Source organism: Larus michahellis (assembly GCF_964199755.1).
Source record: "Larus michahellis chromosome W unlocalized genomic scaffold, bLarMic1.1 SUPER_W_unloc_1, whole genome shotgun sequence".
NCBI lineage: Eukaryota > Metazoa > Chordata > Aves > Charadriiformes > Laridae > Larus > Larus michahellis.
In genome coordinates this window covers 1,488,483-1,502,947 of record NW_027435888.1, presented here as the reverse complement: position 1 = coordinate 1,502,947, position 14,465 = coordinate 1,488,483, and the positions used below count along the sequence as shown (strand labels likewise).

At 52.6% G+C, this 14,465-nt stretch overlaps 1 protein-coding gene across 1 annotated transcript; it reads left to right on the top strand.

The window, feature by feature from the left end:
* The first annotated feature begins 12,651 nt into the window (after positions 1–12,651).
* LOC141736657 (olfactory receptor 14J1-like) lies at positions 12,652–14,187 on the top strand. Its single transcript, XM_074571209.1, has one exon. The coding sequence runs from the start codon at positions 12,652–12,654 to the stop codon at positions 13,588–13,590; it is 939 nt and encodes a 312-aa protein (XP_074427310.1). The 3' UTR covers positions 13,591–14,187.
* The last annotated feature ends 278 nt before the right edge of the window (positions 14,188–14,465 follow it).

The following is a 14,465-nucleotide window of genomic DNA, read 5'->3' as shown; positions in this document are numbered from 1 at the left end:
GTTCCAAAGTGCAGATCTCCAAACTCCCCTCCCCAGGGAAGAGCTGTCAGCTTTTGGATGCCCAGAAGATGGGGTGCCCTTTGTGGAGAGTTAACGTTATCCCCACCCCATGGACTGCATTGCCCAGAGACCCAGAGGTTAGAAGAGGCCTTGGGTACCAGGGACACATCTGCATGGCAGGACCTGCAGGGTCAGTGGCTGAGCTGCTGATGAAGCCCCCACCCCAGAGAGACTGAAAACAAGAGCAACAGCAGCAGCAGCAGGGACGGGTGGAGAAGCAAGGAGAAATGCCCCGATGCTTCTGCCAGGGGAAACAAGGCCAGGGAGGGACAGAGGGTGCTCAGGAGAGTCCCTTCTGCTGCAGCTATGGCCACAGATGAGGCAGCTGCTGCCCTGGATCCCACATCCTTGAGGGCAGAAGCTCACTGGGCAGGGTTAGAGTTGGCACTGGCAGGAGGCAGAGTTCCTCTGAAGCACCGGGACCCTGCTCTGAAGGACAGCCCTGGGCACCCCTGGCTGCACACCCGCCTTCATGCCCCTGCAACCATCCCCAGGAGAAGGCAGCCACCGTGTCCTGTCCCTCTGACAGTGCTGCAGGGAAGCCCTGCTCTGCAGCACACCCTTCTCCTCCTCTACACCAGAGAAAGATCCCACAGGCTGTGGGCTACGACAGCTTTATGAGAACCCTTCAGGATCGGCAGCGGCATTGCCCTGCAGCCTCACACTTACCGTGCACAGGGCTGGGAAGCTTTCTCCCACAGTGAGCTCTCAGCTCTCCTCCCAGTCACGACTGCCTTCACGCTCTCTCTGCATTGATGGTCCAATCCTCGGTGCCTGCAGGCAGTGCCCTCAGCCCTGCTGCCTGCTTCACATGAGCTTCCTTTGTCCCAAGAGCCCGGCCCAGCTCAGCACCAGAGGAGCAGCCCAAGGCATTTTAATGACCCCTCGGGTGGGTTTGGGGTGGAGTCCCTGAACCTCAGACACTGAGAGGAAGTTGAAGAAACTGCTCAAGATGACAAACTCAGATGTAAACTCCAAGGTTTCTTAATGGGTCCCACTGAGGACCATTACCAACAAAGCCTCCCCCGGGGGCTCGTTAGAGCAGAAAACTGGAGGCAATAATGACAGGTAGGTAAAGGGAAATTAAAGGTGGCTCTGATGCTGAGCAAACCTGAAGGTGTTACTCCTTCAGTGTCCCATACCTGCACCTCTTTCTTTGAAGGGACCTAATTGTCTTTTCATTTTCGCCCCAATATCTCACTACCCTGGCTGATATCTCTCCATCCTCCCTGGCTGTTCTGGGAAAGACAAAGCCATGGGCTGGTCCAGCCTCCCCCTGGGTGTCCTCTTGTACCACAGCACTGCCCTCTGGGTGACAGTTTCTTCTGGTCTCAACCTCCCAATCCAAACTTTGTGGCATCCTTCCTTTCTCCTGCTTTTTTTTCCACCATGAAGAAAAGCTCAGCATCTCTGAAACCACCCTTCACGCAGTTACAGGTTATGACTGTGACGCTCTAAGCCCCCACTTCACCAGGCTGAAGGAGACCAGGACCCTCAGCCTCCCCTCATGGGGCGTGTGCTTGAGGCCATGAATCCCATATTGGCAGAGCTTCTCTGAACACTCTCCATTCCTCCCCACTTGTCTAGAACAGGAAGCCCCAGTGAGGGGCACACGAGCCCCAAGGTGGCCACTCCAGGTTTCAGTGGAGTGAGATGACAGCTCCCCTGATGTGGGTGACCCACGCTCCTCCTAATGCAGCGTCCTCCCTACAATACGAACAACCTGCCCCCTACAATACCACCTACAATATAGAAACACCTGCCTTTGAGGTTTCAAAGATTATTTGGTACCAATAACGCGCTACTTTTTGCAAAAAGAGATACATCTCAATTGTATTGGTTAGCCTTTATGTCTGTTTAGAATCACAGAATCATAGAATGTGTTGGGTTGGAAGGGACCTCTAAAGGCCATCTAGTGCAACCCCCCCTGCAGTCAGCAGGGACATCTTCAACTAGATCAGGTTGCTCAGAGCCTCATCCAGCCTGGCCTTGAACACCTCCAGGGATGGGGCCTCCACCCCCTCTCTGGGCAACCTGGGCCAGTGTCTCACCACCCTCATGGTAAATAACTTCTTCCCAATGTCTAATCTCAACCCACCCTGCTCTAGTTTAAAACCAGCCCCTCCCCCGCTTTCTTGTAGGCCCCCTTCAGGTACTGGAAGGCCGCTCTCAGGTCTCCCTGGAGCCTTCTCTTCCCCAGGCTGAAAAAGCCTAACTTTATCAGACTGTCTTCGTAGGAGAGGTGCTCCAGCCCTCAGATCATCTTTGTGGCCTCCTCTGGACCTGCTCCAACAGGTCCATGTCCTTCTTGTGCTGAGGGCTCCAGAGCTGGACACACTACTCCAGGTGGGGTCTCACAAGAGCAGAGGAGAGGGGCAGAATCACCTCTCTGGATCTGCTGGCCACAGTTCTGTTGTTGCAGCCCTGGATGCGATTGGCCTTCTGGGCTGCAGGCTCACATTGTTGGCTCATGTCCAGCTTTTCATCTACCAGTACCCCCCAGGCTTTTTTCCGCAAGGCTACTCTCTATCACATCATCCCCCAGCCTGTATTGATAACCAGGATTGTCCCGACCCAAGTGTAGGACGTTGCACTTGGTCTTCTTGAACTTCATAAGGTTTGCTCAGGCACACCTCTCCAGGTCATCCAGGTCCCTCTGGATGCCATCCCCTCCCTCTGGCCTGTCAACTGCACCACTCAGCTTGGTGTCATCAGCAAACTTGCTGAGGCTTCATTTGATCCCACTGTCTATGTCATTGATTAAGATATTAAACAGCATGGTACCAAGACAGATCCCTGAGGGACACCACTTTTCACCCCTCTGCATCTGGGCATCGAGCCATTGACCACTACTCTCTGGATGTGACCATCCAGCCAGTTCCTTATCCACCGAAAAGTCCTCCCATCAAATCCGTATGTCTCCAACTCAGAGAGAAGGATGTTGTGGGGGGACAGTGTCAAAGGCCTTGCAGAAGTTCAGACAGAGGATATCCATTGCACTTCCCTCGTCCACTGATGCAGTCACTCCATTGGAGAAAGCCGCCAGGTTGGTCAGGCAGGACTTGCCCCTGGTGAAGCCATGCTGGCTCTCTTGAATCACCTCCCCGTCCTCCATGTGCCTTACCATAGCTTCTAGGAGGATTTGTTCCGTGATCTGGCCAGGCACAGAGGTGAGGCTGACAGGGCGGTAGTTCCGGGGTCCTCCTTTCTACCCTTTTTAAAAATGGCTGTAATGTTTCCCTTCTGCCAGCCACCGGGGACTTTACCTGACTGCCATGACTTTTCCAATATCATGGAGAGTGTCTTGGCAACTACATCAGCCAATTCCCTCAGGAGTCTGGGGTGCATCAGGCCCCATGGACTTGTGTATGTTCAGGTTCCTCAGGTGGTCACAAACTTTGTCTTCACTTACAGTGGGAGGGACTTTGTCCCCCAGGTCCCCGTCTTGAAGTCCTTCAACTTGGGAGGTGTGAGGAGAGAGGCTGCCAGTGAAGACTAAGGCAAAAACAATTGTTGAGAACCTCAGCCTTCTCCTCATCTCTTGTTACCAGTTTGCCATTCTCAGTCATCAGGGAGGGCACGCTTTCTTTAACCTTCCTTTTCTGCTTTGACCAGCAGGTCCCAACTCAGCCATGCTGGTCTCTTCCCTTTCTTGCTTGATTTCTTACACCTGGGGATCGAGAGCCCTTGTGCTCTATGGAAAGCGTCCTTGAAGATCTGCCAGCTCTCTTCTGCCCCCTTGTCCCTGAGGACCATTTCCCAGGGGGTCCTATTGACTAACTCTACGATGATCCGGAGGTTTGCTTTCCTAAAATTCAAGGTCCTGACTACGCTCCTTGTCTGACATGTATCCCTTAGGACTGTGAACTCCACCAGTGTGTGGTCACTGCACACCAGGCTGCCTCCAATCTTGACATCCCCAATGAGCTCACTCGCATTGGTGACTGTCAGGTCCAGTATGGCATCCCCTCGGGCAGGGCTGTCCATTTCCTTTCTTAGGAAGTTGTCATCGAGGCACTCCAGGAACCTCCTGGATTGTCTACAGCTCACCGTGTTACTTTTCCAGCGGGTGTCAGGGTGGTTGAAATCCCCCAGCAGGAGGAGAGCTTTCGAGTGCGATGCCTCCTGTAGCTGCAGGAAGAAGGCTTCATCAGCAGGTTCCCCTTGATCAGGTGGCCTGTAGTAGACACCAACCACCAGGTTCCCCTTGTTGCCTTGGTCTCTAATGCCTACCCATAAGCTTTTGACTTCTTCTTGGCTGTTCTTTAGGGACATCTCTTCACACTCTATCCCTTGCTTAACAGAGAGGGAAACACCTCTGCCCCTCCTTCCTCAACAGCTTGTAGCCATTGATAGCCACACTCCAGCCATAGGATTCGTCCCACCAGGTTTCAGTAATGGCCACTAGGTCATAGCTTTCCAGCAGCATGGTAGTTTCCAGCTCCTCCTGTTTGTTACCCATGTTGCGTGCATTTGTGTAGAGGCACTTCAGCTGGGCTGTTGCCTGTGTTACCTTCTTAGAGGAGATCACCTTGAGGTGTTTCACGGGTGTTTCCCTGTTGACTCCAACAACCTCAGAAGCCCCTGGCTCGTCTCTGTAAGACTTTGACTATGATGCAGTGTTCCCAGCATGCCTCCAGGCAACAGGTCAAAGGCCCTCACTAGCACCCCATCCCTCTAACCCTGACATGTTATCCCACAGCTGGTCACAGACAAGCCTGATATTAACATCCCCCTCCCCCTTCACATCTAGTTTCAAGCCCTGTCGATCAGCCCCACAATCTCTTGAGCAAAGACCCTCTTCCCCCTTTGAGAAAGGTGTCTCCCAGGTGATGCCAGCAAGCCCGGTGCCATGTAGGCCATCCCATTGTCGACAAAATTGAAATTGTGGTGGTGACACCAGCCACGGAGCCATGTATTAATAGACTGGATCCGTCTGTTTCTTCCAACGTCACTGCCTGCAACTGGAAGGAGTGAGGAAAAAATAACCCGTGTCCCAGATTCCCTCACCAACCTTCCCAAGGCCCTGAAGTCCCCCTTGATTGCTCTTGGTCTACGAGTCACAACTTCCTCTCCACCTACAAGGAATATCAGTAACGGGTAATAGGCTGAGGACTGTATCAAGCGAGGAAGTTTCCTGGTGATGTCCTTCACCCGGGCTCCAGGAAGACAGCAGACTTCTCTATGAGGAGGGTCTACCCGGCATATTGGACCCTCTGGTCTCCTCAGGAAGGAGTCACCAACGACCATAACCCTTCTTTTCTTCCTTGGGGTTGTGGTTGTGATACGGGCAGTAGACCATTCTGACTGTGGAGACATCTCTGGTGTGGACTGCCCATCATCCACATCCTCATTTGACTGGACTTCCTCAACCAGAACCTCAGATCTGTTCTTCAGAGGTACCGGGGTGGGGGACAAGGTGGGCAAGGAGGGAATTCGCCTGCTGCCCCGACCATGAATTTCCCTCCATTCACTCTTTGCATTTAGGCTTCTGCCTTCTGCCTGACAGGGCAGGATACAGGGGTCCCTGGATCCTGGTGACTTTCTGATAGGTGCTCCTGCTTCTGTTTCAAGGAGGGCAGAGCCTGGCTGTGTCTTGTTCAGCCTCCCTAATGCTCCTTAACCTTTTGACTTCCTCTCACAGCTCTGCCACCAGGCTGAGCACATGGTTCACCTGTTCACAAGGCACACAGCAGCTGTTACAGCTGCCCCGCATTACCAGTGAAAGGCTCTGGCACCCCCTGCAGCCTGTGACCTGGACAGCTGTATGTTCCTGTGGGAGCTCTCTCTGGGTTCCCACATCCATCCTGGCTAAGGTTGAGAGCACGACCTTCTGCCGGGTGGAGACCAGAGCTAAACTCCATCCGAGAGGGTGATGACCGCCTTGTTGTGGTGCTCCCCGGTGACGCCCTGGGTGATGTCCATGCGCTGCGTGCTTACTCAGTGCGCAGTGACCAGGTCGCTGTGCTCCCAAAAGGCTTCTTTTATGAGGGGGGAAGTGGTCCCAGCGAGTACGCCTCCTTTAGATCTGCCGCCGGTGCTGCTGGCTCTGCCCACACCTCCTCAGCAGACCACCCACAAGCGGCCGGTTTCCGGCACAGGCTGGATGCTTTTCCCTGCTTCAAAAAGCCCCCAAAGGAGCCCCTCGCTGGCCCTTTTTGCTATGATTCCCTTCCCCAGTGCGGACTTACCTGCACAGAGATGGTCACCTCAGCGACTTTCTGCGTGTGCAACTCGATTTAGGAAACTGTTGTAAGTCTTGTGGTTGCGAGTGTCTGATTTGATTCAGGAAACTGTCAAACGTGTCTGGTGAACCTTTCCTTTTTTGAATCTTTAAATATGTCACTGTGGTGGTTATAGCAAATTTTGATAAATCACTTTGAGAACTGGCAAATGATGAAGTATTGTTAGAATCGTATGACTTAACCCCGTGTTACTAAATCTTAAATTGCTGCCCCCTCAAAGTTGGGCAGGATCCCAAATCAACATTCACAACGAGACTGGACATGAGGAGAAAGAAATGTCCCATGAAGGACAGTGCTGTGACTCCTGAGGTCACTCAGAGGGAGCCTGGATCAGCGCAACGCTGGGTGTTCCAAGGAACAGGCAGGGAGGCAGAAGAGCTGTCAGGAAAGGCGAGGAGATGCCCCAGTGGGAGCAAGGGGAGGAAAGAGGTTGGGTGTCCACAGCCTGCAGGTCTTTGTCCCCTTGGCTGTGGCTGTTGTCTTTGCTACCAAGGCCTGAAAGGAGACACCTTAATCTCATGGAACCGGGGCCTCACTGCTTCCTCGCACCCCCCAGGGAGGCCAGGAGGTGTGGTGCCGTTGTCCTTCACTCGGCATTGCCTACCCCACACCTCACTGCCCCGGGAGGAACCTTGAGCCAGTGTGAGGGACAGGATCCCCCTTCCCAGGGCTGGCCGCTTGGCGGGATAAAATACATCAAGGCTTTACTCAGCATCAGCTCCACCTGCACAGTGCCTTTGCCTCCCTGTAATCACAGCCTCCAGTTGCCTGCTCGAACAAATCCATGGGGAGGCTTGGTCTGTCATGGCCCTCAGTGGGGACAATTAATGCTCCAAGACACTTTGGCGTTTGCTTCGGACTTGAATTCCTGCACAGGTTGTTCAAGCTCCTCTCAGTATCTGGCATTCCTGGGCTCAGCAGCAAATGCCCCATGGGGCTCGTTAAAGTGCAGAAAGCCCTAAGGAGCCACAGCTCTTGCATGATTTTCTTCAGGGCTTCTAGCCTGGTACAGCTCAGTGGAGAGGTCTCAGGAGTCTACTTAAAGTGGAAGGTTTCAAGAAGAACTTAATAAAAAGGTAATTTTTCGTTTGGAAAGGGCTTTTCATTAGTCTTTTTATTTTTCCAGAGGAAATGCTTGCAGCTTTCTCCAACTGATACTGAACCAGAGGGTCTCCTAAGGAGGACCGGAGAGGTAGCAACTGCCATCTCCTCGAGGTCCCCCACTGTACAGACAACTTGCCCCCCCACCACCTCCTCCCCACCGTTTCTCTTGGGGCTGCCTGGGACTTGCATTCTTTTCCTACATCAGACTTGTGCGCTGAGTCTGCAGCTGAATGTTCACAGCTCCTTTGCACCAATTCCTGCCCAATTCCCCCGCAGTCTTGGCTGTAAATAGACAAGGGATTCTTATTAAATTTGAACAGCCAGAAGGACAAAATGATACCAATTAATTAAAGAAACCCAATGCATTCCTCCACTATATGCCAAGTCTAAGCCTCCAATAAGCTCCACCTTCCTCAAACCACCACCATAAAAGAAATACGTTGCAGAGATTGATAGGAAATTCTAAATATACGCACAGTTAGTGAGTTGGCTAAAGAGAGAGTGTGGCAGATTAAGTAAACTGTGCCTTATTCTTGGCCAAATTTCCATCCCAGAGCCTTGTCACCAACTCATGTCTCTAGCGATGTCCCTGCCCATGTTACATTATGTGCTTGTTAAACAAAACTTTTCTTCTCCAGCAAACTCTAGCAAAACTCTTCCTTGGAGACAGTCTCTCCTCAAGGTCTCCCTGGAACCATACGGTGAATTGAGATGCAAGAATAAACTCATTACAGTTCCTTCACGTTAACAAGCTCCCGGGGGAAAGTCACGCAGTGTGGAGGGCCCTGGCAGGAATAACGAGCCTTGGAGGTTCAGCAGGTCTGCTGAGGGCTGTGGGTGACAAAGCTGCTTCAGGAAATGGAAGCGTGCCTCCCTGGGGGCTGATTGGAGCAGAGAACCAGAGGCAGTGATTTCAGGGTGACAAAGAAAGGAGGCAGAGACATCCTGTGTGCTGTAGCCCCCTGGATGTGCCCTGCCAAGCCAAGGGGCCCAGTGCTAATCCCCAGCTCATTGCAATGGGGATGCTTTTGGCCATCACCACATGAGCTTTCCCTCTGGTCACCACGAGGGCCCATACACGCTGAGTGCCTTCCACACTCTTGCCCCTCAGACTCGGCACGACGCAGCTCCCCCTAAGCCTTTGCCTGGACCCTAACCCTAATCCCTCACCTGCAGCTCTCCTCTATAGCCCTTCCCTGAACACTAACGCCAAAGCTGAAACCCTCACCACATGCCTCATGCCTAAACCCAAACCCAGCTCCCTCGTCCTGTCACCAACTCAGAGATACTTATTGGAGAGGCCAAGACTGGTGGCAGCCTGGGCTGCAGCGTTCAGCCCCTGGTGGAATTCATGATCTGAAGGGATATATGCCAGCTGAAAACTATAGTCAAGACCCTAAACCTTGGGAAAGGAACGCTCAGCTGTTTTAGTCACTGGTAAATGGGACATGTGTGACCTCTGGAAGTGCAACAAGGCCACGTGCAAGGTCCTGCACCTGGGTCGGGGCAATCCCCAGTATCAATACAGACGGACTGATGAATGGATTGAGAGCAACCCTGTAGAGAAGGACTTGGGGATGCTGGTGTGTGAAACGTTGGACAAGAGCCGGCAATGTGCACTTGCAGCCCAGAAAGCCAACCATAGCCTGGGCTGCATCTACAGAAGCGTGGCCAGCAGGTGGAGGGAGGGGATTCCCCCTCTCTACTCCAGTCTCATTGAACTTCATCTGGAACACTGTGTGCAGTTCTAGAGGCCCCAGCACAAGAAAGACATGGACCTTATAGAGCGGGTCAAGAGAAGGATCACCAACAACCACTGGAGGGCTGGAAGACCTCTCCTAGGAAGAAAAGCTGAGAGAGTTGAAGTTATTGAGCCTGGAAACAGAAAAGCTCAAGGAGGCCTTCTTGCAGCTTTTGGACGTCCTAATGGCCTAATGGATGTCATGATGAAGGTGGAAAGTGCCACTGTCACCATCGCAGAAACACCAAGGGAAGGGCCAACAAGGAAATGGTGAAAAAGAGTTGGTTCTTTGTATGGGAGGGGATGAGGATGATCCAAGAGAAGAACTTGAGAGTGGAAAAAGAGTGGAAAAGGGCATGAAAGGTGAATAGAATCATAGAATTGGCTTGGTTGGAAGGGACCTTTCAGATCACCTACTCCAACCATCAACCTAACTCTGACAAAAGCCATCACTAAACCATAGCTCTAAGCACTATGTCTGTCCGTCTTTTAAATACCTCCAGGGATGGTGCCTCAACCACATCCCTGGGCAGCCTGTTCCAATGCTTAATAACCCCCTCAGTGTAAAAAGTTTTCCTAATATCCTGTATAAACGTCCCCTCATGCAACTTGAGGCTGTTTCCTCTTGTCCAATTCCCTCTTACTTGGGAGAAGAGACCGATCCCTACCTCTCTACAACCTCCTTTCTGGGAGTCGTAGACAGTCAGAAGTCTCCCCTCAGCCTCTTTTTCTCCGGCTAAACAATTCCATGTCCCTCAGCTGCTCCACATAAAATGATTGTCCAGATCCCTCACCAGCTCCCTTGCCCTTCTCTGCACCTGCTCCAGCACCTCAATGTCTTTTTTGTGGTGAGGGGCCCAAAACTGGACACAGTACTCCAGGTGGGGCCTCACCAGTGCCGAGTACAGGGGAACGATCACTTCCCTACTCCGGCTCACCACACTGTTCCTGATACAGGCCAGGATGCTGTTGGCCTTCTTGGCCACCTGGGCACACTCCTGGCTCATATTCAGCCGGCAGTCGACCAACACCCCCAGGTCCTTTCCTGCAGGGCAGCTCTCCAGCCACTCCTCCCCAGGCTTGTAACGCTGCATGGGGTTGGTGTGACCCAAGTGCAGGACCTGGCACTTGGCCTTGTTGAACCTCATACCATTGGCCTTGTCCCATTGATCCAGACTCTCCAGATCCCTCTACAATGCCTTTCTACTTTCAAGCAGGTTGACACTGCCACCCAACTTGGTGTCATCTGCAAACTTACTGAGGGTGCACTCGATCCCCTCGTCCAGATCATTGATAAAGATCTTAAAGTGAACTGGCCCCAATACCGAGCCCTGGGGAACAAGCATCAGGGTGACCATCTGCACACAAACATTAACAGCTGACCAAATGCAGCTTGAGTCCAGGGGCAGCTGGAGAAACGCTGGGATTTGGCCAACAGAAACGTCTTCAAGTCTTTCAAGGAGAAGTGGCCAGTCCTGCATCCCGGGGAAGAATAACCCCAATGCAGCAGAACAGGCTGGGACCTGATGTGCTGAGCAGTGACGCTGCGGAGACGGGGCTGGGCACCCTGAGGGACGCCTCATGAGCCAGTGGTGCACGCTCACTATGAACAGGGCCGGCTGCCTACGGGGCTGCAGGAGGAGGAGCGTGTGCCCCCCAGGCAACTTGAGTCACCTTCCCCTTTGACTCAGCACTGCTGTGGCCCAACGCACACAGCTGTGTCCCAGTGTGCGGTTCCCCATTTTGGAGAAGTGGAGAGGACCTGGAGAGTGTCCAGAGGAGGTCTGCCAAGATGGCCTTTAGGGCCCAGTGCACGTGTGCTTGGTGGAGAGGCTGAGGGACCTGGGCTTCTCTGGCCCAGTGGCAGGGAGGCTTTGGGCACTATTGGAATAGCCTGAACCTGGTTGAAAGGTTGTTTGTGAGATGATGGATCTTTTCTTTGGTGGGAAACAGCAGGAGAAAGAAATAATGCAACAAAGGGCAGCTTGGGAGGTGGAGACTGGACAGCAGGAGAAAGAAATGCCACTGCAAGGGCAGTGCTGTGCTGCAACAGATCACCCAGAGGGAGTCGGGATCAGCCCAAGGCGTTGTGTTTCAGGAACAGCCAAGGACGATGGAGAGAGATGAGTAAAGGCAGTGAGATGCTGAGGGGAGAGCAAGACGGGGAAGCAGGGGGGATGTCTGCAGCCTGCAGGGGAAGAGGAGCAGATGTGGGACACCATAGCACAGCCTGTCGTGGAGACGATCGAGGGAGTTGGCAAGGCTGAAAGCCCCCAACAGTGCTTATGTCTTTCTCCTCTTGGCTGTGGCTGTTGTCTGTGCCACCAAGGCTACCAGAAGACACCTTATCCTTACAGCACTAGGGCCTTAGCGCCTCCTCTTCCCCACCCGGGAGCCGTCATTCTGTCTTTCTGCCCTTGGCATTGCACGTCCTCCCATCACAATGCCCCAGCAAGAGCCCTGAGCTGTGCTTGTGGGGCAGGACCTCCCTTCCCAGGGGCTGGAGGCCAGGGCTTGGCCCTTTGCCTTCCTCTCACATATTCAGCATTAGCCAGCGTCAGAGACACCTCTCCATTGCCTTTGCCTACCTGCCCTCACTGCCTCCAGTTTTCCCTCGAATGAGACCCCAGGAGCCTTTGGCACTAATGTCCCTCAGTGGGACCCATTAACGCTCCAAGAAACTTTGGAGTTTGCATCTGACGTTGACGTCTGGAGAGGTTTCATCAGCCTCCCCTGTGTCTGAGCTTCAGGGACTCAACACCAAAACCACCAGAGAGGGCATTAAAATGCCTTGGACTAGTCCTGCTCAGTACAGAAATGGGGGTTGGCCGGGCGGCAGGAATCCGTGTTCGCTGCTCGGGATGGGCATCGGGTGGTAAGCAATTGTACTGCATCACTCCTGGTTTCCTATATTCTTTTGCAATGATTGTTATTTTCTTTCCCTTTACTAGTCTATCAAACTGTCTGTATCTGAACCCATGAGATTTTTATTCCTTTTTCTCCCTCTTCTCCCTATCCCTCTGCAGGGGGTCAGGGGGGAGTGAGTCAAAAGCTGCGTGGTCTTTCCCACCCAACAAGGCTGAGGAGTGAGCTGGCTCTGCTCATGTCACTGCAGTTTGAGGACAACCAGGAGTTTCCTTGAGGTTTTCCTGCAGGAATATGCTGAGCAGCTCCTCTGCGTTACAAGTGGATTACAGATGAGGTAACTAGTGAATGGCAGAAGCTGTAACCCCTTTCCCCAATCCCCGCTGCTGTGGAGCAGGGATGACTCCTTGGGAGCCCACAAGCAGAGCTCTGCTCCTCATGGCACACTTGGCCAGCAACAATGAGAGCTCCAACAAGGGCAATGCAGAAAGCTCCTGGAAAAAAGGACGCAGGCACAGTGTGTTTCCGCAGCTTGGGTTTGGAAGGGCAGGCAATGGGAAGAGATTTGCTCAGAGCTGTCCTGACTTGTGAGTGTGCTTTCCTCCTTTGGCAGTACCTCGGGAACAAAGGGATCCGATGTCCAACAGCAGCTCCATCACCCACTTCCTCCTCCTGGCATTCGCAGACACGCGGGAGCTGCAGCTCTTGCACTTCTGGCTCTTCCTGGGCATCTACCTGGCTGCCCTCCTGGGCAATGGCCTCATCATCACTGCTGTAGCCTGTGACCACCGCCTCCACGCCCCCATGTACTTCTTCCTCCTCAACCTCGCCCTCCTCGACCTGGGCTGCATCTCCACTACCCTGCCCAAAGCCATCGCCAATTCCCTCTGGGACACCAGGGCCATCTCCTTCTCGGGATGTTCTGCCCAGGTCTTTCTGTTTCTACTTTTGATAACATCAGAATATTGTCTTCTCACCATCATGGCCTACGACTGGTATGTTGCCATCTGCAAACCCCTGCACTATGGGTCCCTCCTGGGCAGCAGAGCTTGTGTCCACATGGCAGCAGCTGCCTGGGGCAGTGGCTTTCTCCATGCTCTGCTGCACACTGCCAATACATTTTCAATACCTCTCTGCCAAGGCAATGCTGTGGACCAATTCTTGTGTGAAATCCCCCAGATTCTCAAGCTCTCCTGCTCACAATCAGACTACCTCGGGGAAGTTGGGCTTATGGTGTTTGGTGCCTTTTTTTCTTTTGTGTGTTTTGTTTTCATTGTGGTGTCCTATGTGCAGATCTTCAGGGCTGTGCTGAGGATGCCCTCTGGGCAGGGACAGCATAAAGCATTTTCAACATGCCTCCCTCACCTGTCCGTGGTCTCTCTCTTTATCAGTTTTGGCATGTTTGCCTATCTGAAGCCCCGCTCTGTCTCTTCTCCAGTTCTAGACCTAGTGGTGTCAGTTTTGTACTCGGTGGTTCCTCCAGCAGTGAACCCCCTCATCTACAGCATGAGGAACCAGGAGCTCAGGGATGCCCTTAGGAAACTATTGCAATATACTGTATTTCAGCAACGATGAGGTAACTGTCCTTCTCCTATGACTCCCAGCATATTCACTGAAAACAGCAGGACGACCTTTTGTTCATAACCTTCTTTCCTTCCTTTCTTTCTTTCTTTCTTTCTTTCTTTCTTTCTTTCTTTCTTTCTTTCTTTCTTTCTTTCTTTCTTTCATTATTCATTCCTTCCTTCCTTCCTTGCTGCCTTCCTTCCTTGCTGCCTGCCTTCCTTCCTTCCTTCCTTCCTTCCTTCCTTCCTTCCTTCCATTTCTTCCTTCTTTCCTTTCATTCCTTCGTTCCTTTGTTCCTTCATTCCTTTGTTCATTCGTTCGTTGGTTCCTTCCTTCATTTCTTGCTTCCTTCCTTGTTTTGTTCCTTATTCCTGCCTTGCTTTCCTTCCTTGCTCTCATTCCTTGCTTTCCTTCCTCTCTTTCTCTGTTTCTCTTTTTTCTCTCGTGCTCTTTTTTTAGTCTTCCAATAATATTTTTCCTAATCTCACTTCTTAAGCATTCAGGTGTTGTTTCTTGCCCAATGACCTGATGTACATGAGAAGCCAGACTCCCTCCATACTTGAAACAAAATAAAGGCAGCAGCAGAAAATCAAGCAGTGAAAGAATGCTTTATTTTGCTTTGCTTACACACACAGCTTTGGCTTTACCTGGGCTGAGCTGGGAAGTGCTCGGGAGAGGAAAACACCAGTGCAGAGCTCAGCTGTGTGAGTGTGAAGGCTGGGTGCACACAGCAGTGTTCTCACACAGCCAGGCCTTCTGGAGAGACAGGAAGGACCAGCAGAGCAGGACCTGCTCTGTGCCACGGTCCCTGGACACCCCGGGGAACCTGCCCCAGGGTAATCGTCACCAACCAGCCCCTCACAGCTGCAGCAACAGCCACTCACCTC